This window comes from Mya arenaria, chromosome 11 (assembly GCF_026914265.1).
Source record: "Mya arenaria isolate MELC-2E11 chromosome 11, ASM2691426v1".
Lineage (NCBI taxonomy): Eukaryota > Metazoa > Mollusca > Bivalvia > Myida > Myidae > Mya > Mya arenaria.
The window spans coordinates 11098899-11121155 of record NC_069132.1 but is presented as its reverse complement, the minus strand read 5'-3'; the positions used below and the strand labels follow the sequence as shown (position 1 = coordinate 11121155).

General features: G+C 34.4%; 2 protein-coding genes across 5 annotated transcripts; both read right to left on the bottom strand.

The window, feature by feature from the left end:
• Nucleotides 1–2351: 2351 nt before the first annotated feature.
• On the bottom strand, nt 2352–5282 carry LOC128208865 (neuroligin-2-like). The gene is made up of 2 exons (XM_052912528.1): nt 3226–5282; nt 2352–3041 (listed from the first exon to the last, which is right to left on the bottom strand). The coding sequence occupies exons 1-2, from the start codon at nt 4818–4820 to the stop codon at nt 2834–2836; spliced, it is 1803 nt and encodes a 600-aa protein (XP_052768488.1). The 5' UTR covers nt 4821–5282; the 3' UTR covers nt 2352–2833.
• A 623-nt stretch (nt 5283–5905) lies between these two features.
• LOC128208866 (tRNA (adenine(58)-N(1))-methyltransferase non-catalytic subunit TRM6-like) lies at nt 5906–19158 on the bottom strand. 4 transcript variants are annotated; one of them, XM_052912530.1, is made up of 11 exons: nt 19018–19158; nt 15163–15296; nt 14801–14907; nt 14319–14410; nt 14019–14102; nt 13094–13218; nt 12453–12498; nt 11617–12111; nt 11255–11357; nt 7477–7563; nt 5906–6054 (listed from the first exon to the last, which is right to left on the bottom strand). In XM_052912530.1, the coding sequence occupies exons 1-11, from the start codon at nt 19107–19109 to the stop codon at nt 5968–5970; spliced, it is 1452 nt and encodes a 483-aa protein (XP_052768490.1). In that variant the 5' UTR covers nt 19110–19158; the 3' UTR covers nt 5906–5967. The 4 variants fall into 4 exon arrangements, with proteins under 4 accessions (XP_052768490.1, XP_052768492.1, XP_052768493.1 ...); XM_052912532.1 differs by lacking the exon at nt 19018–19158 and adding an exon at nt 16165–16292; XM_052912533.1 differs by lacking the exon at nt 19018–19158 and adding an exon at nt 16223–16278.
• Between the last annotated feature and the right edge of the window lie 3099 nt (nt 19159–22257).

The following is a 22257-nucleotide window of genomic DNA, read 5'->3' as shown; positions in this document are numbered from 1 at the left end:
TACTTCACAACCTACACTCTTATGTCATAATATGTAGCATTACATAGTGAACTAAGTGTGACCTTGAACTTGGAGGAAGGACGATGCGATTTTGATATGCCCTACCTTCGAGGTCATACAATGAAATAATTCTAATTTCGAAAAGGCAAAAGTTTTAGTTGTTAAGTATGTTTGCTGTTGCGGGATCACAATTGCTTTTTCTGGTTTAGGCAAAACTTATGTTTGCACCACATCATACTATTGTTTTACACACTTTATTTAGGTTTTCTGCCTTTAAATTACAAGGGAATGCTAGACAAATATAAGCGTTTTACTTCATAAAAGTGCAATGACTTAAGTGGATCTGAACTTGCACATTTCTCATAGAAGTAAAGGTTTTGTAAACTCCATTTAAGTTTCATATTTTTTTTTCAAGTAATGTAATACATAGAACTGAGTTCAACTGACTGTTCACAGACAAAGAAAGAAGCTTTTTTTCACCAATAAAGGGCAATAACTCTTTATACTGACCCGATACAGGCTGAACTAGAGCTCTCACCACCGCACTGCAGTTGTACACACACCATGTAAGTTTCAATAATTTCAGACATTTAACATACAATGCCATATTTCCGAGAGACTTCCCAAGGGGATTTTGGTCTGAATTCCAGGGGATTTTGATATTACACCAGGGGATTGTTACACAGCGAAATTTTGCGCAAAATCTACATTTATGATAAAAGAAAAAAACACACTCTAATTACAATTTTTTTAACACTTAGTCATCATGCTCCTTCATGGAATTTCACACTCATAATATTATGGATGCGTTCCACTGTCAACATTGAGCTAGATTGAAAAAAACAACATATTTTTTTTTTAATTCCAGGGGATATGGACCCCCGGCGGGGGACCAGGGGATGGTTAGGAATTTCTCTTTCCCAGCGGGGGATATGACATGTATGCATTTAGTTACATAGAACTGGCCGACTTGACACTTGAAACCTGGTCAGATTTTAAAATCATTTAACAGAAATGTCCAATAACATGACCCACTATTAAATTCCTTCACCCCATGTTGATTCGTAAAAAAATCATTGCCGCCATGGGCGGGGCTCCTTTTTACTTTATACCTGTATGGATAATTAATAAATCTTCTTTTCAGAAACTATTGGCCTGATCTAAAAAAAAAAAAACAGCAATGTTTCTAAGGTGACAATATATAATATCAAATTTCTTTACCCCATTGTGATTCATTAAAAGACATTGCCACCAGGGGCGGGGCTAGTTTTCACTTTACAAAATTATGTCTATATAGAAAACTGAGTATCTTCTCTTTAGAAACCAAAGGCCCGATTTCGAAATAATGTCACAGAAATGTTCCTTATGTGACCCTTTTATTATTTTTTTTTGTTTCACAGGCATTGAAAATATCAACTTCAAACTTTATGAATGTATTCACAGTAATAATGTTCTCTTCTGTGTCAAGTTATTTAACAACAACTTAAATAATGTAAGAGTTATTGCCTTTCACTTTTTTCACAAAGACATAATTTTCATGTTTTTCTACGCCTGTTTAAAAAGGGATTTATAATAGTTTCACCTGCTGCGTACTGGCTGTCCAGTATATTGTCTGATCTATAATTTTAGAACCCTTTGTCCAATCAGGTGCGTGATGAAGGGCCCCTTGTTTGTTTTAGTATAATTATAAAAGTTTTGAACTTACAAGCACATATTTGCTCGTTTTATATTAGAATGAATACTTGTTATGGTGTTCTCCCTGTCTGGTGTCCGCATTGGTTGTCAACATAGACATAAACATTCTAAAACGTTAAGAAATATTTTTGTATTTATATGAAGCCTCTCTTAGTGGACCTAGATGGTTCAAATTATGACACTACGGCCAAAGCAATACTCCAGGGGTTATAGGTTTTCTATATACTTCTTGGAGTAAAAAAGCTCAAAAATCTCTGAAATAGCATGGCCAGGACCATTGATATTTAGTATGCAACCTCATGAAGCGACCCTATACCAACATTGTTTAAATTATGTCCTTAAGCTCGAAGCTGGCCCCGCTTACTTATATAGTAAAATTTTGAAAATTGTCTTCCCTGAAACAGCTTGACCAAGACCAATGATATTTGGTATGTAGCCCCATGTTGTGGATTAAAATACGTGGGCAAATGCTCGGAATGTATAAAATATTGTTTGTTTTTTCAAAAAGCAAGTGACTTTTCTGGTCCAAAAATATGTAAATATGCATATTTACCAGGTTTGCCTATCAAACAGTTCTGGAATGCATATTGAACATTTTATGTCAATAAATGAAGATGGCGCGTAACACACATATGCGCCGATGAATAACTCGTATACAGAAGCAATTAAAATATATTTCATAAAGAAAAGCATATGAGCATATTATGTCCTATGTCCAATATTATATTTGACGTCATTGTTATACATGTGTCCGATAAAAACAAACATTTTCTACATCGAAGAATAAGATCAGAAATGCTGACGTATTTTTTAGCCATTTGTTTTCACTTCTTCGTCTTTTGGATACATTATCTGACATAACTTAAATTATGTTAAAGTATTTTGATTAAAAAAACACGTTTTTCTTACAGATTAACTGGTGGAAATAATTATTGAAAATACCCAAAACATCGGTGTTAAATTGAAAGATTCGATATGTCTGAAATTTGTCCTCTAAACCGTAATTTGTTCATCAAATTTGAGACATGCAATTATACGTCCTTGATAGTGCGGTTCAGAATAATATTACCCATATTAAACATAAGTAAAGAAGTACGTTTTGTATAAATGAACATTCCAAAAAACGAAAAAGGATTATCTAGAGGCAAATATTTCCTCTGGTGCTGGCCTGCAGATCGGGAACAATTGTGTTCCAGAAGCGGTCTGCTCGAGCGGCTAGGCGCTCGCCTCTCGAGTTGGCGGACATGCGCGGCTCGATATCAAGGTACTGGCCACTTTCGGTGCCAAACTCTGGCCAATTCAATCCGGGGTAAACATTTTCCAGACTAACGGGGTTGTTCGGCGATCTAAAACAAGCAAACGCAGGTTATACGTACACGTTATAGTTATCATTCAAAGTCACATTAAACAATACCATTTAATAATTAATGTTTTGTAAATTCTGTATGGATGCGGATATAAAAGAACGTCATGCCATTTCTTCGTTTGCTAAAATACATGGTATTAAGGAAGTTTGTCTTGTTCACCTACCCTGAAATAGCGAAGTTTGTCCACATTCTCATCATGATCTTCGAAACATTGAGCATTTCCGGAGTGACATCAGCAATGGTGAAATCAAGGGCTTGCATAAGCCCCGATGCCGGAAACCCAAATAAAAACACCAGTTCGTCTGTGTGCGAGGCTACGCGCTCCCCTAGAAGACTTGGAGGAGGCGGCATGAAACTCCTTGGCGGTGCGACAGAGAATTTGTACATATACGTGTTCTTTGTCCCTCGCTGATGACCACGGGCGGTAAGCAGAGACGGGGCGTACAATAAACTATCTGTACAGATATCGATCATGGTCTTTAGCAAGAGGGTCGTATTCGTACGGTCAGCCCATGGCGTGTACTCAAAGGCAATAGTGTCAAGGACAGATTGTGTTGGCATCTCTCCAAGAACGGTCTGGGCAATCCTTGGTACAACTGTATCTTTTATTTGCTCGATAGTAACAGGATATTCCCCGCTTGCATCTGATGTTACATTCATGAACAAAAGCCAGTCTGGAATATACACAAGTCCATCATAACTATTGGCGCCAATCATGAATTCGATGTCAGTAAAAGTGGAGAAATTTGAAACAAAATTGGTTGATTTAAGCTTTGACAGTAAGCCAATGGTTTCCGTTTTTACGAAGACATGGTCCAAGACAGGTATCCACGATCTGTTGACATTGTTGCTTGGAAAAAATGGCAACTGTACTGAAACAGCAGTTGAAGAAATATCAGACGACTGTTTTTTGCGCAGACAAACCATCATATCTGCTGAGGATGACCGGTTACATCCAAGAGCATGTGCGAAGTTCATGGAACCTTTAAAGCTGCTATTAAACCGGTCAACAGCCCAGCCCGCAATGGTCCCACTCTGTGCAATTGCTCGCTTAATGAGGCCTTTGTTTCCGGCAAAGAGGGATTGATAAACAACGCTGCTACCACCAGCTGATTCTCCAAATATTGTAATAGTGTCTGGGTCGCCTCCAAAATAGCCAATGTTGTTCTGTACCCATTGCAAGGCGAGATGCTGGTCCCAGAGACCGTAGTTTCCGGGGGCGTTCTGATCGTGTGTGCTAAAAAATCCCAGCGGCCCGAGACGGTAATTTATTGTTACAACGATGACGTGATTCATGGCGCTTAGGACAGAGCCGTCGTAGATGTTAGAAAAGCCTATATTGAAACCACCTCCGTGAATGAACACCATGACTGGCCAAGAATGTGTTTTGCTACCATTCATTGTAGGCATTGGCGTGTAAATGTTCAGAAAAAGACAGTCTTCAGATGTATTTAATCCGCTGGCAAGGGGCTGTGGACAGACGGGGCCATGCGTGTACGCTTTAAACGGCGATGATGGAAGTTTGGTCATCATTGTGGGTTTTCTGAACCGCTTGTCTCCGAGCGGGGGCTCTGCATACGGAATACCGAGGAACTGCCGAGAAGTGTATACCGTACCTTCAAATTGTAAGTCTACCGTGTATCCAGCAATCTCCCCTACTCCAGTGTGTACATGTAATCTAGCATCATCAAATAAAAAAGCACGCACTGATGCTAATAGAGAGATAGTGATGACTGTTCCGAATATTTCACTTGACATGTTTTTCACGCTGTTATACAATACATATAATGAACTATTAGATATTTTGCGGTCTATATTCCACACGTGTGATAAGTGCTACAATACATTTCAAACAGTAGTAGTTCCTTATTCAGTATACACATATGTAATTTTCTCATTTACAGAGATATCGTGATTGTCGTTATCAGCACAATCATGCCCGGTGTGGAATAAATTCTTCTTGACATCGCATAGTAAATGTCACCTCAAATCTGAAATAACACTTCAAAATATAATCAATACGGTGACGTCATTATAAAGTAAATACAACACAGTCAATATTTGTTAAGCATTCAACTCCAGAGCGCCGCTTCGTTTAAAACATATTGAATATGTTTGAACTCTTCTGATCTCAAATCCATAACAGGTCATCTTCTGGTGAAAAGCTGTCACTGTTAGTGACGAATGCCCCCGATTAGGTATGCAAGTGTAATTCAAATGTCATTTAGAAAGGGAAACAATAGCAATGAAATGTGTGGACTAAGAAAGGACTATGTAGGTACAAGTGTAAAGAATAAACAATAATTACCTCTCATTGATGTTTTTAAAACCACACGAGAGACTCGTGCATGGCCACTGTAATGAATACAGTGTTGTTGTTGGTCTTATGCCAACTAAACCAAAGAGGAACATATTATGGTCAAGATAAAAACCAACATACTGCAAAAAAACTACATTTTTGATATAAGAATAAATACAGAAACAATGATTAAGTTACATAGAACTGGCAGACTTGACAATCATTAAAATAAGAACAGTAACATGTGTCACTGATCTGATACTGATATCTTTTGCGGGTGCACCACTTAGTACAGGCACCACATATGTTTCAATAATATCTGTGAGTTATATAGAAAATGCACTGAACAGACAAATTCCAGCTTTTTCACCTACTGAAAACACATGCAGGATACTTATTAAACCAATTAAACTTAGCAATTATAATGGTCCAGTTGTAACAAGGGAAATCATTGTTAACTGACATTATGTTGTTTAATGTTGTTTAATGATCAACATGTTCGTGAAGAAATGATGACTATGTATTCTGATAAAACAACAGTGAGAACATTATCAACATGTTTATTATCAGTAATACACATGAATAGACGATTCTGTATCAGAAAGTTCATGGGCGGCAGATGGTGGTGGCGGAGAGGAGGTAGCCACCTGTGCCGCTCATCTGGATCACTGGGTGGGTACGTGATGGTAAAACCTGTAAAACTCACAAATTATACAGATATGATCAACTGAATGATACACTCAGGTTTCATTGAAAGCTATATCTTTTTCTTTTATAATCTTAAAAAAGTTTTTATCCAAACATAATTACATAACCTGCAAAATTATGTCACCAAATCAATATTTCATTTTCGATTTTCAAGTGTCTGACAAGTATGCATGTTTGTTTATTATCGACAGTTATCAATATCCTTGAAAGTCTGCCAATTTTACAATCCAAAAAAGTATTCTTTGTTAAATAACAAAACTATCAATATTCACAATCACAAACGAAAGAAAATCCAGCTATTTAACAAGTCAAATATTTAATTAGTACAGATAGCTTTAAATGCAATCTTATTCTCTAAAAATTCATCAAACCAAGGACCTTAAAGGGGATGTTGATTTCAATTGGATTTAAAACTATTCCATTTGTGTGAGGAAAAATGAACATTTTGTAAATACATCAGCTTTTCCTAAAAGATAAGTCCCAAAGACCTAGTTTTAGAGCGCAGATGACACACCAAAGAAGCAAAATATAAAGATCCTGAAAATACAATCATTGACTGTGGTGCTGATGGGTCAATGATGTGTGTGCCAGTGTGAAAGCATGTATGCGTGTGTGTGCATGTATATAAACAAGCCAAATGAAAATTGGAAAAAAAAAATTGAAATAATTTTCTTTTTAATAATTCACAAATGTTAAAGACAACATGTAAACAAATATTCTGATTAAGTTTCATAACAATTGGATTTAAAAAAAATGTTTATGGGATGGGGAAAATATTTCCTTAGATTTGACCTAGTGACCTAGTTTTTGACCTGAGGTGACACATATTCACAAATGTTCAAGAAAACATGAAGACAAGTATTCTGACAACATTTCAAAACTATTGGATAAAAACTATTGTCTTTGTGACATGTAATGAAACAATTAACACCGAATTGTTAATGCCCGCTCGCCTGTTTTTTCTCCCTGGCATCTGTGTTTTTTTTTATTATTAAAATATATTACCAGTTTACAATGTTTAAAATGACTTGCAGTACAGTTAAAAACTTATATTTATTTTACAATGATTGGCTTGATATTACAAGAGAGTCCAGTTTGCTTCTTACAAGATGTCCCAGGTTTGATTCTCTGCCTTGACTTATGTGAGTATTGGGGTTTGGATCACGATGCAGAATAAGCGGGTTTTCTCCAGGTACACAGGTCTCCCACAAGACAACGATCCAAGGTTATGTCATGCCAACAAGGAGTGGTTTATATAATCTTGTAATAACTTGTTGTGGTAAAAATTGATAAAATCTGACTTAATTTGTTTGAAAAGGGCTAATATAAAACTTTCATTTAAAAAAAGAACCTGAATACAGAATAAATAACAACCATTAAAATTATTTTCACATGTATATAGTTTACCTGGTATTCTCTCAGCCATGTTTCTGTGAGCCTGTAGTTGACCAGCCCTTTGTGCTCCCGTAAATACACATAACAGTCTTGTAATGCCTGAAAACACATGCATTGTGTATGTATACACGTAACAGTATTGTATTGCTTAAAAACACATGCATTGTAAGTACACATAACAGTCTTGTAATGCCTGAAAACACATGCATTGTGTATACACGTAACAGTATTGTATTGCTTAAAAACACATGCATTGTAAGTACACATAACAGTCTTGTAATGCCTGAAAACACATGTATGCATTGTGTATACACGTAACAGTATTGTATTGCTTAAAAACACATGCATTGTAAGTACACATAACGGTCTTGTAATGCCTAAAAACACACGTATTGTAAGTACACATAATGGTCTTGTAATGCTTGAAAACACATGCAAATGTGAATACACATAACGGTCTTGTATTGCCTGAAAACATATGCATTGTATAAAATAGTACTAAATACACATAGCGGGCCTGTTATGCCTGAAAACCCACATAATGAAAACACATGCATTGTAAATACACATAAGGGTCCTGTAATGCCTTTAAACACACTCATTGTTAATACACAAAACAGTTAAGTCCAGCAGCCGAACACAAAAACCCTGCATGGTGGTGTATAGAAGATGATTTTTTCTGAATTTGGTAGTCTATACTCTATAATACAAGCCTCGTGCCATCTATGGTAAAAAATATATATTTAATATTCATACAAATGTGCATGAACCATGACAAATTCTTTAGAACTTCTCTACTTGCTTTGAAAGTTTAATTGTTTGTCAAAAAAATTCTAAATGGTCTTGCTTTCTAAATAAATAAATATTGTTTTAGCATTCAAACAGAATTTTGAACAAAATCAACATAAAAAGGCGTCCAAGGTGAGGGCCAAAATGTACTAAAATGGTGAATTTCTTTCAAAGTTGCGCATTGGTTTGATGCTTGGACAGAAATCTTCCATGTGTTTTTTGTTAACATTGGACAATTACACTTTTTGCTAACATTGGACAATTACACTTAACTATATTAACAAGAAAGCATTTTGGACTGTATCAAGTTAAATATGACGTCAAAAATTGCCACTAAAAACGGAGTTTTTTTCCAAACAAGTGTGTTTTCTAGAATAAATTAACTAATTTTAGACTTCTATATGATAGGCTTATAATTTCGAAAAGATATCACTTCCAAAATGTATTTAAATAATTCTTTACTTAAAGGCTGGGGTATTAGTATAAAAGGCAGACAGTCAGAAAAATGGCCACTTCACTTGACCTCACAGAGCTGTCTGCTGGTATAGACTGCCAGACCATTTTTTCAAATATACATATAATTAACAAACAAAAATTGCTAAAATTTGCATGATGGTTTATTTAATGTATCATAAACATATCTTGTGAATTTCAAGTCTCTCAAATAGTTATAAATACTACTTTCAAGTATTTTTTATAACTGTCAAACAAATTCAAATTTCCCAGCAATGTTGATTGACAGATCTTGAAAGTTCATGACCCGCTAACAGCCCACTGAATTTCACGACCAATTCCTGTTTATTACAGGTTTACTATCAAAGTATGAGGTTGTTACTGCCATATGGTATATATATGATATATACTATCAAATGGCTTATTATAACACAATTAGTGGAAGTATTGGTCATGGTTTATCTATAAATCTCAAATGAGAAACCAATGGACAAATTCTTCTGTACCACTTGATCAGAATCATATAACACCACAAGCCATGTGAGTGTCTACAATCAAAATTGCTGACCTGAGCAGGCCTAATCAACCCAATTAACCATGTCTCCTCTGCCATATAGGCTTAATTACTGTCCGGTAGGATATTTGGAGTCATGCACCCTGGCCTTTAAAATATCACTATTTAGTATTTACTCAAAAGTACTAAAAAGTATTTTAAGCAAATATACATTCAAAGATGACCATTATATTATGTGAGTTAATTATCAATGAAATGTAAACTTTTCCGTTAATGATTGAACTATGTCAGATTTTTTTGTAAAGGCATTTTCACAGAATTTGAAACAGCACCAACCATTACAGAGTATTTCGAGCCCTATAAGCAATGTTGCCAATTCAGGCATGGGCATGATTATGTTCAAGATGCTGTTTGAATACTCAAATGCATTGTTTTTTACTCAAATGCATTGTTTTTTACTCAAATGCATTGTTTTTTATTAAAATTTATAAAATAATTAATCTCTGACAAACCATCAAATCAAATGGAGACATTTTTGTATACAATAAGGACATTAACAAAACAACAAAATAGCAGATCTTATCATGTTAACAGGTCTGAAGTTGGCTGAAGCTCTCAATACATACCGGTACAACATAATACACTGGAACTTTTAATCAAGAAAGATTAGCACGTTTTTTGTTGCAAAACAGAATAAGTGTGCATGTTTTATTCACTTAACATTTATTATAATAAATAGAGTACTTTGGCGGCCGTTTTGGACGCCCCGCGTCACGTTAGTAAAGGACATATCATCGGGGACTATAAACAGGACCCGTAATTTTATGAATCCTTGCAATTTGACAAGTGACATCAAGCAAGTTTTAATTTATTTCGGTAAATTTTAATGACCATGCCAATAAAGGATATATGGAATCAGCTACCAAAGTGGTGTCATGGCTGCCAATGAAGCTGTGCAATATAGCTCAAATCGCCGTTTGAATGACATTTGCTGGTTATGTGCTCTAAACTGCTTCCATGTTTCAATAGAACGTTCGTGCTTTGAAAAAAACCTGTTTAGAATAGCATTTTAGGACATTGTTGTACGATACATGAGTAAAAAATCAGGGTTTTTACATAGTTGTATTTAGTAGAGATCAATCCCAGAAAGAAGCTGCTCGTCATACAGAACGACCATCCGCTGTTGCATTTCGACATTCAACCGGGAATCTACGATCACAGCCTTGTTTATAAATTGAAATGAATTTGGGTTTTTGTTTGTTCAGAATATTTTGCCTTTTGTTGGATTTATTTTCTGTAAATGGGAAATTTCAAAGGCTAACTTTGGGGAAAAACAGTGTCCGTTGCAGGAACCGGTTTTGAAAAAGTTGTGCTATATCTGTAGCGATTAATAATAGGTGTTTACTACATTTCTTAAATATTCATTTTAGTAATCGAATATTCGATCAAAAGAATTACCAAATATTTGAATATCAATTTTGCCATTCGTTTGCATCCCTATTTAGAACCTTACATATTTGCATGACCATCTTCCCATGCAGGAAATATTGATTGCAAACATTTTTAAAGAGGATTGTATTGACAAGAAGATGGCAAGTCACTACAAAATGCGGTAGATATCAATTTATGTCTGTGTCGTGTAAAACCTGAAAACACACACACACTGTAAATATTTATAATAGTCCTGCAATGCCTTAAATCATGCTCCTGTAGAGTCCTGTAATACCAGAAATCCAAGGACGTGTGCCTCTGCTCTTGGTCAAGCTTTTATCAGCTGCAGACTAAGTAATTAAGTCACCTTCCATGGCAGTGCCATGCCCTCTTTGAACAAGCAAGCGCCAGCAGCCAATTTGCTATTATACTTTTGTACGCATGTATGTATGTATCCCATATGGAAAACAGAAATGAAATAAGTTCATCAAATATCTTAACTAAAATGTTGCCTTGTTTTGGTATTGTTTGCCACCTGCCACAAGCCAAACACTTTACAATCCTTTAGACTGCTTAGATAGTTCATATTAAAACTAAGCTAACCTCTTTGAACTGTGAGAAGACCACAAGAGGCCTGGATGGTGCAACAATGTCAGCTAGGGCAAGAACTATTGGACTCGGATGGAACTTGGTCGCCACCAGCAAACTGGAATACAATAACAAATACAATGTAACAAACACATAATGTTGGAATCCAAGTATGAACTGTATAACATGCATTAGTCCACTTCAAAGAAATATTTTGAACAAATTATTTGTTGGAGAGGAAACTACATAGTAGTTATGAAGTATTAACTATTATTACCATCTTTTCATGTAACACAAACTATAATTTTAGGTACATAAAATTATGTACATGCACCATATGAATGCTTAAATAATGACATAATCTACCCCATAGTTACCAGTCAGCTTCCTTTTCCAGCAGCACCCTTCTGGCTCTCTCGATCTCTTGGGCCCGTTCCAATTTTGCCTGGGAACGGTCCTTCTTCTGCTTCTTATCTTTTTTACCCCACCTGTCTGCTCTGCTACCTTTCTTGGTCATGTTCTGTACAGAATCCCCGTTATTACTTTCATTGTTTGATTTAGTGATATTTTCCATATCAACATTACCGCATGTGTTTTTTTGTGGATTTTCTGTTTCATCATCCATTTTATTTACCTCCTCACTATTTTCAGCTTTAGTGTCAATTGTCTTCTCTTCACTTTCTTTATCTATTTCCACTGTTTCATCTGTTATTTGCATACCACTACCATTAGTGTTTTCTGCGTCTCCTGTCATGTCACCATCAAGTATGTTGGTGGTGGCAGGGTGTTTCAAAGAGTTTACCATATCCAACGGGAACTGGTATAGAGTGTCCATCACATTTTGTGGAAAATCAAATGGCTGCAATGTAGCTCTGGAATTAAAACATATTAAAATCCTTGTTAAACTGATTAGACAGACAGGCATCACACAAAAGTCATATCGTGATGATAACATAACATGTAAATAACTGTGATAAATTTTGTCAAAAAGAAATCAACAATTTCTCTGTATTTCAGTCAGTTTTTCCTGTTTTTGTCAAATCTAATCCTTCCAACCAAGAGTCTCAAAATAAATAGACAGTTAGTCTATTGAAACATATGTATTTAATTTAGAAAAATCAAATAATAACAGTGATTATAAAAGCATAATTATTTAAGCACAAGTCATACAATAATATTGACTAATTGAATGGTAGTTTCCATGTTGACCTACTTCAAAGGAGAATCTCCCTGGTAGAAACTGACAACTCTGCCAAAACCTTTAAAAAAGTAAAATATCAAATGTAAATTACCGTATATGTACATGTATGGCCATGTTACAAAATCATTTTGTATGTCACAGTTTCTTTCCCTTTCTAAGTACACGCAAGGTATTGAATAAGTTAAGACATGATTTTTTACCATCTGCCATGATTCTTACAAATTCCAGTCAGTTGGAATACTGAAACATTAATTATATAATGTTATTTGCTTTCTCACCATGTTTGTGATGTGATATTGAGCAGGCAATATGGGCATCTCCTGTTTCACTCTTGTAAAAAATTATCATTTAATGATTTTAAATAAATCAATATGAAATTTTCAGCATTGCTTGATCACATCATCAAAATGTTAAACAAACAAGGTATAGAACTGTAATTTCCAAAGACCTATATTCATGTGACGCATCTCAAATACACTACTTGTTTTTGGATAAGAACAACAATGATGTTTGAAAAAGACATACATGTTAATCAATTTTCTTTTTTTACTTTTTATACAAAATATTACTGTTTACATAAATCAGCGTTACAGCACCAGCAGTAATATTTCCTTACAAAACACTCTTATCAGCATAAACAATGCTAGTATTACCTCCAAGCCGCTCAAGCACAGCAGCAGTGACCAGCCCAAGGCAGGAGTCGACAACAAGAACAGTGGAACCCGCTCGCACATTGCCCATTGTCAACATCTGTGCCAGGCTATCCACACGCAGATTGCTGAATACATGACATACAACATTATGATTATACATGTTCAGATGATGAAAACACTCAAAGAATACATCGTCACCCTAGCGCAAGAACTGAATTAGTTTAAACAATATATATTTTACAATGGTTGTGAAAAAAATTATGATAACTTATACTAAGTCACTCTCGTTAGCACAATGTTCGGAGAGTGTGGTCTTGTGCTGTGGGAGAAACCGGAGTACCTGGAGAAAACCCACTTGTCTGCCTTGTTGACCACTAACTAAACACACATGCGCCCAGGCTGGGAATCGAACTTGGGTCGCCTTGGTGAGACACAAGTGCTAACCACTGCGCTTACCGGACAACCTAAGAACTTAATTAGTGCATATATATACAAATATAAGCAGCTTTTGAGTCCTTCCATTTAGGTGACAACATGTAGATAATAAGAACATTTCAGTGCAAGTAACCCATCTAATTTAAATCCCAGACTGAGAATAATCTAAAGCAACGTATTCAACAAGCAGACCAAAATCATTTAGTCATTTCCTTGCATGTATGTTTATATTGTTTGATACAAAAAGTGGATAATGTCTTCTGAGTCCTGATTAAGTGTTCAAGTCAACAAAAAAATACCAAAAGATAGGACTACAAAACAAACTGATAACAATATGTAAAATTAAATAAAAGAATCTTTTAGAAAACATGTAAAAGTAGCTAAAATTGCTGGCTTACAGGGAAAGAAATTTAACAAAAATGTATATGTCACTTTTCCCTCTAGATCTGTTTTTAAATGAAGCAAACATTCAACTACTACTAATATTTACCATATGCGTGAAGGTCCCTTTGACCATTGCATTTCACACATAAGTCGAGCGGTTGGCTTTAACACAGTAAACTGAAGTAAGTGCCTGCAAATAACCACACCAAAGAAAAAAATGTAAAAGGCTATTTCAGGCAAAACATAAGGAATTAACTTTTCAACACTTGCAATTGTAATACCTATCGGGATTCAATCTATAATAAACATTTTACTATTTTTAACTTAATCTCAAATGTCTCAAAAATACAATTTATTAATAAATAACTGAAACTAATATTTTCAATTTCAGCTGAAAACAACCTACTTCTTTTTCTTCTTTTTAACCCACTTTTCCTGTGCATATCCTGTCTTGCTCTGGAAGGTGGCACTGTTTTCTATCAGATGCCCAATGAGTTTCTGAAAGATTAATGATGCATAACATATGTGGTTACTGATGAATTATTCCAATCTGACTATGAGGGATTCAGCCCAAAAGCAAAGGCTTATAGCCACTTGCAATTTATATTGAATTACAGTGAACTCATAATAAGCTTACCGATCAAACTGATCTCCTTGCATGCATGATTATATATCAAGCAATACATAAACCGTGAGACACTTTGAGTTGGCTTGAGCATTGGTATTTGTCACAGCTATGGCAAGTCAAATTACATTGTTTTCAAACCTGAATAAAACAAATGAACAAAATTAAGTAAAATTAAATCATAATCAGCCGTGGGTCGCTGAAGTTGAGTTTAAATGTTAATATGGGGGGGGGGGGGGAATGATTGAAAATGAGACACATACATCACCAGAGACACCTTCCTTCTTCATCTGCTCAATCTGTTCCTGGGTGAGACGCTGGTTCGAGTCCTCGTCAAGCAGGTTACGATTATCCCGAACCTCAACCGCACCTGTCGGAGAGTCCACAACAATACCTCTGAACATTTGCAACTTTCATGAACAATATATAGAAATTTATTTGATAAATGATTATGAGTATGATAATACCATGCCATTCATAAAGTGGACAGCATAGAGCACCATCTATGCACTTATACAATACATAAAAAATAACACATACATGAATGATGAATTAAATATTGTGAAATACTACTATATATGTTTATATTTATCAAATTAATTATCCAAATCTTTGTTCAGTGTACCTGCCTCCTCCATGCCCTGTGGCTGCGGTCTCTCCATCAGCACCAGGCCACCATCCTTCACCTCAAACAAGGTCCCATATTGCTGCCCTATGAGACCGTCCAGGCAAAATTTGCTCTTCTCTAACCAGATATCCCTGTTTAAAGTTTAAACCATTAAGTATGAGTGGAAGTATTAAAAACTAATTTAAATGCTTTTCATGCAATTTTGTCACAAAAATACAAATGTAATAACATTTAAACTAGATTATTACATTCTTTCAACTTGTGGGTACACTTGTATTATTGTGGATAGAATTGGACCAGTTTTACTGGAATTTCTTCCAGTTAATGTTTAATACAAAAAATATCCATTTAGCTTTTCGTTGTTGAATATTTCTTATAAAATTCTTTATTTCAACATCATGTTTTAGTGTAAATTAATAAACGTTTAAAACAGGATTATTCTAATCCCTAAAACATCTAAACGGGTTAGTGAAAAAAACGATTTTTTTTTTTAAAATATTGAAATTGCATTTAGAGATGTATTTGATGTTCAACTTTCGCAGGTAATGTGTCAGCCAATGAGGTAGTATTCTATGACAGGAAGATGTGCTATATGCACCCTGCCTATTCTTTATCATTAAAATGTTACTTCATGTCATCTACCTATTACTTAAACACATAAGTGTTCATTGGATATTCACTTTTCGTACAAATTTTAAGAAATAATATATAATTGTAATATGGCATGTTTTAATGTCTTTTAAAGATGTTATATGCTTAACCTGAGATTCCAGTTAGAATAAATCGCCAAAAAGGTTGACAAAATTATTTGTATGTGAAGCAATTGCCATATGAAGACGACAACAAAATCCATCCACTAATAATTTATTTGGAATACAGTTGATTAAGGGATTCCGAATCAGTAAGGACAAATCCAGTGCTGTATAAATATTAGGATAGTCAGCTAAATGAAACAATACATGTTCAGGAGCTCATATATATGGACTAGATTTTTATTACTTTCAAATTATGATGAGACTTCTGAAGTCCATATATCTTGTTGTCTAAATATACACACTCATTGTAGGAATTCCGAATCAATTGAAGGTGTTTAGGATCACGTGATATGTTAGGCTGTTCTATCCAATCACTGCATCTTCTGTTCTCTGAAGTTGGGGGTCGTTTCAAAATCAACTTGAACTGTCAAACACATGTCGAAACAAACATGGAAAAGGCCAAAGAATTTTTTTCTTTGATTCTCATGCGAACTTTAAAAATTAAATTGGGTGTTGGGTGGATTTTATTTAGAAAAAATAGGCTAGTTAGAAATAATGAACTTGCAGTCTCTCATTGACAGGCACTTATTTATTTTTTTATAAATATGAAGGTTGGTCATATTTAACTTTATTCTACATAATCATTTGTCCTAGTCAAATGAAAAAGTAAGGCTGGTGGGTTAAAGTAAGGATGTGGGGGTTTCAGACAGGTGGTCAAGTGAAAATCCAAAATGATTGATTTTGCCATCAATCTTGTTAATGTATTTAAAGTAGGGCTGAATGTAACAAATATCTTTTGTAACTATATTTATTTTTTGTTAATACCTTTAACACAGACCAGTAACAAAAATAAATTGTGACAAAATATACATGGAATATATAAACCAGTGTCTACTGGCTTTGTTAATACCTTTAACACATGCAGTACCAGTCACTAACTAGAAATTAAATAAAAAGAATATGTAACAAATAAAGATAACAAACAAGGTATATATGAAATGGATATGATGGAATAAGATAATGATGGTGTTGAAAATAGTAGAAAATGGGCATTACTACTCACTCATTTTCTAAGCTGGAGTTTTGCCCAATGAAGTTGCTATTGAAACATGTGTACCAAGTTTCATTTGAATATCTTAAACGTTATCTTATCTGAAATGCCAAGGGTATCACAATTCCTCGACTGTTTTCTTAAAATTCAAAAAAGAAAAGCTAAAAGTATAATTGTCCCATTATCTGATAAAATTTCAATACAAAGTACATGTAAATCTAACTGTTTATATTTCTGATCACAAGGTTCATTGCACTCCCAGATGTCATTTCAGCAACAGTATCTTCCAAATTCTTTACAGTTTCATCAAAGCATGATGCCATTGGCTGGATGGTGTAGTGACATTAAAGGACCACACCATCACCATGTAACTTCATTTTGCTCTGGCCATTGACATGTACTTGGTACTGGATCACCACATGTTTCAGCATACACAGTTCCTATCACCATGAAATTGGAAATAAAACACACTTTTAGTAAAACACTTCATACTGTGTCAATGAATTGTATGTAAATGTACTTGTATGTGGTGATTAAACTCATCTAAGTTTTTAAGAAATTAAGTAAAAAGAAAACACTAAATAACTTACAAGATACTCACTGATGATTTCTAACTAAAATGAGCTACAAATTTGCAACCACAAGTTCTACCCCTTAACTTCCAATTTCGAGGTTTCCCCTGCAAACCCACAACCTCATGGCCATCAGTTGCTTCTACTATTAAGTATAAGATCTAGCAACATTTAAAATTTTATGAACAAGTTTACTATAACATAAATTTATATTATGAACCAATGGCTTAGTAATGTTCTGTAAACTTCAGGCCATGATTTCTATCATTTAATTTTCAGACAAGTATTTTTGGTTCAAACTTCTTAAAGCTGCACTCTCACAGATTGAACGTTTTGACAACTTTTCTTATTTCTTATTTTTTGTCTTGGAACGAGCCAATTTTTCCGAAAAACCCTGGAAATTAGTGATATAAGACTGCTGACAAAAAATCAGATCACAGATTTTTATATTTAAGTTAAAAAATGATGGTTTATGCATTTTTCTTAAACCGTTAACCGTATTAAGTAAGGGTTTAAGCCATAAAACATAAATTTTCGAACGGAAATATAATAGTCTACAATCTGATTTTTTGTCAGCAATCTTATATCATTGGTTTGCAGATATTTATGCAAAAATTTGCTCTTTCTGAGATAAAAAAAAATAAAAGTTGTAAAAATGGTATACATGTGAGAGTACAGCTTTAAACCACTCACTATATGAATTTTACTTGCAACTAAAAAGTGATTTTATGTAGAAAGTTGAGTTTTCAACAAATATTTTTACACAAGAATGCAGAATTGTTTACCAGAATGTTATTTACTGTACAATATACAATGCACTAGACTTTGAGACAGCCCCCAACATGTGACCCGGAATTCCCGCAATAACCCACTTTCATTTTCAATGTAAAATCAATATTTATTCTCAATATATTTTTGTGGGGTGCTAGCATCTGTTAAAGTAAATATCCATCTTATGTTAAAACCCAAAATAACAAGTATTTACCACTTATTTACCTATTTATTTGATGTTGTTTCATCCAAAGCGCATTTCCATTACCGGTGCGTCAGTAAAATTGTTACATGTGCGATATTTGTAAACATGTACACAAAGGTAGTTTTGATGTGTACACGTTCTAAAATTGTTGTAAGCAATAACAAAGCGTCAAACACAATATATATGTAAGAAAAATCTTCATATGCAGGTCATTCTCAGATATTTTCAGGTAAATTTAAACGACTGATTCGGAACTACCCCTGATTCGGAATCCCTTATTAAACTGTACATGTTTGTTTGTGCAATATTGATGGTTCTTTACATATTTGCCAATAAAGCTATTGACTTGACTGGGTACACACATGAAATATCCAATATCCTTGTAGAGCACTTCCAATTGTTTTCCTTCTTTCAGATTTACAGTTATAATTATGTCACTATAATTGGACGAACTGGTAGGGTACGAATAAATAAATTATTGTATATAAAATATATTGCCTTTTCCTGTGCACTTGAAATACTCTCAAATTTTCAGCTTTCTTAAGCATTACATAATCTCCCTCATCAACTCTATCTTTCACTGTTTCCATCTTGAGTGAAATTTTCGGACTTCAGCTGGTGTGAACGGGAGCAAGACAAATCGGCCCCTTACCAAATCGGCCTACTACCAAATCGGCCCCTAAGACGTTTCGGCCCTGCCATTTCGTCCCCTTAATTAAAATGACTCGAGACGTTTCGGCCCCTTAGTGATTTTTAACAGAGACATTTCGGCCCCTTAATTTTATTTTATTTTTTATCTTGAGTATAAAGAAAAACATTGTAGGTCGTCTTATAAATGTAAATGAGATCTGTAAATAAGTTGTAAATAAAGTCTTTAAATTTACAAATAGACAAATATGCATGAAAAACATTGATAGGACTGATATAAAAATATAATTAAAATCTAAATAAATATTAACCCTGATTTTAATATAAAATGTTAGAAAATCTAAGAAAGTTTATATGTTATAAATGTTAATTATTAATTGATCATTAAAGACTTCAAAGAAAATGTATGGCTATGTTTACCGCCGAGTACTCCCATAACTCATATAATTTAGATTAAAATGCACGTGGCGCCAAAGGTATATCAAAGCATTGACACTGGACTGGCATTCGTGGTTTTTATTTTGCTATCATTCCTGATTACACGCGTGTTTGACTTGTGATTCCCTAGTATAAAATGTTTGCTATGTTTCTTTGTTATGTTTATTGTATCATAAACGGAAGTGTTTAAACATAATTCTGTTGATCCTTAGAACATACGCGATGTACATATTCTTGTTCGTTTTGTGTTGTATGTACCACGCAGCATGAACCTTGCGGTATATATAACACTGGAATCATTACCTTTTTATATTATACCTTAATATCGATAACATTCTCACAATATTTTTTATCAAACTTATGATACAATAGAACTTATGTTATAGCCACATGCCATACGTACATATATGCGTTTTATGCTTAAGCAAGGTTTTTTTTAAAATGCCTTTATGTTTCAACCATTAGTTTGTTATCTGTGTGGCATACAATTGCTCCAGAATAATTATTAATTATTATTTTTAACAATTAGTGGATCATCTATACATAATTAGGAAAACATGTTTGTTTTAAAGATATGAATTGCAAACAAGTGACAACTTGATAGTTCTACAGATATTATACAATAAATATGCATTTTAAAAAGAGTAAAACAATATATCCGTAATAAAAAAGTGAAATAATATTCTGTTTGAGGTGCGAAGAGATAATTGGTATTAATCTTTAAGTGTGAGAATTAGCGGTTGGGAAAGTCGGAACAAACCTTGTAGACGTATTTATAAGTTTGTAAACACAAAGTGTCATAATTCCAACGCCTGATACCTCTGTGGAATGTGACAATTCGCCATAAGACCATCTGTCTAAAAACACCGTTTAAGCCAGTACGGATTTGCATACGTATTAAATATAAGATTAATAATACTAGTAGTTTTTTCATCCTTACCTGATTTGAATATAAATAACTGAATTTCATAAAATGTATAACTTATGTCGAGAGCGTTACAGAGACATCAACGCCAGGATCATGGATGAGTGGGACTCATACGATTCGCATAAGGTCACCTGCGAGGAGTTCCTGAAAAATGTTGGTGCCCTCTACGGCGGGCGATAGGTGTTTGGTCAAGACTGATGTTAGACAATGGACATGTCATTATACATACTATTAGCAACATAGTTATGTATAATATTTAAAGATTATTTGAAAAAAAATGAAGTTTAAACATTTCTTCTTCAACTCTATTTCTTTTTATAAAAAAATCTCGTGAATAAATCTTTACATGTTTTCAAGTGTACAGATATTTTCATTAAATCTATTTTTATCTATACAGTACCTTTGTATACATGTATATAGCTTTGTCTATTAAAATAAAAAAATGAAATTACATGTTTTTTACTTATATTTAGAAAAAAAAAAATAGAAATAAGGGCCGAAACGTCTCGGTAATCAGGGGCCGAAACGTCTACGGGATGCGGACGATTTGGTAAGGGGCCGAAAAGGTAACCGTTTGAGCTAGGGGCCGATTTGGTAAGGGGCCGATTTGTCTAGTAGCCGTGTGAACAAGTAAGCCCCATATACTGGTTCTCCGCTTAGAAAGCAATTAATTGTTCAATGCATGGTTCCTGTTCTAGGTTACATTCTAGCAATATATGAAGGACGAATCTACGCAGCAGTTACCTACCTTTCGATTAAAAAAATAAATAAAAATAATTGATTTCATCACGGATCTATAAACCATCTATAAGTGATTGCATGCAAACAATTATTTTCTACCTTTTGTAATATAACTTATACTTTTAATAATAAAAAATGCCGGAAATCAGGACACAAATTTGGCTACCAGACATATCGGCCCCTTACCAAATCGGCCCCTAGTTGAAACGGTTACCTTTTCGGCCCCTTACCAAATCGGCCCCATGCAGTAGACGTTTCGGCCCCAGACACGGAGACGTTTCGGCCCTTATTTTTATTTTGTTTTTTATTTTTTAAATATAAGAGAAAAACCATAAAAAATCATTTTTTTTATCTTTATAGAAGTTGTAATGAGATATGTTTATTGACATAAAGTCATATATCTAATATGCATAAAAGGTATTGATAAAAAATAGATTTAAAAGAAAATAACTTTTTACTTGAACACATTATATATACCGGTACATATGAACATATTTTTTTTTTATACATTTATTCATGAGAATTTTGGATAAGAATAAATCGAGTTAAAAAAAATCTTTATACTTCGAACAAACCTTGAAATAATCTTCAAACTAATATACTTAAGTATGTTGCTAATATTTACAAGAGGTATAATGATATTTGTTTTACATAAAGTCCACTGAAAAGACTGCATCAAGTATCAAGCACCTTTCGCCCGCCGTAGATTGCACCAACATTTTTCAAAAACTCCTCACACGTGACCTTATGCGAGTCATATGAGTCCCACTCAGCCATTATCCTGGCGTCAATGTCTACATAACGCTGTCGACGCTGACGGCCAAGGGCTACCTCAGACACAAGATGATGCGTAAGCTTGACCATCTTTGACCCCCTCAACAGCAGGCTCGTCGCTAATAAGTGGCCTGCAGCCATAGGTGCTGAACGTAGCGCAGAACAGACTGAAACCAGTGGAAGGCATACCCATTTCGTTGACTCCCTGG

What these genes read in the sequence shown, in the direction of transcription:
- LOC128208866 (XM_052912530.1), bottom strand. Translation starts at nt 19,109, where the DNA reads ATGGAAACAGTGAAAGATAGAGTTGATGAGGGAGATTATGTAATGCTT. An exon ending in AGGAAGGTGTCTCTGGTGAT is followed by an intron (nt 14,411 to 14,800) that starts GTATGTGTCTCA and finishes TTAATCTTTCAG; the next exon opens with AAACTCATTGGGCATCTGAT. An exon ending in GTTAAAAAGAAGAAAAAGAA is followed by an intron (nt 14,103 to 14,318) that starts GTAGGTTGTTTT and finishes GGTTATTTGCAG; the next exon opens with GCACTTACTTCAGTTTACTG.
- LOC128208865 (XM_052912528.1), bottom strand. Translation starts at nt 4,820, where the DNA reads ATGTCAAGTGAAATATTCGGAACAGTCATCACTATCTCTCTATTAGCA. An exon ending in ACAAACTTCGCTATTTCAGG is followed by an intron (nt 3,042 to 3,225) that starts GTAGGTGAACAA and finishes TGCTTGTTTTAG; the next exon opens with ATCGCCGAACAACCCCGTTA.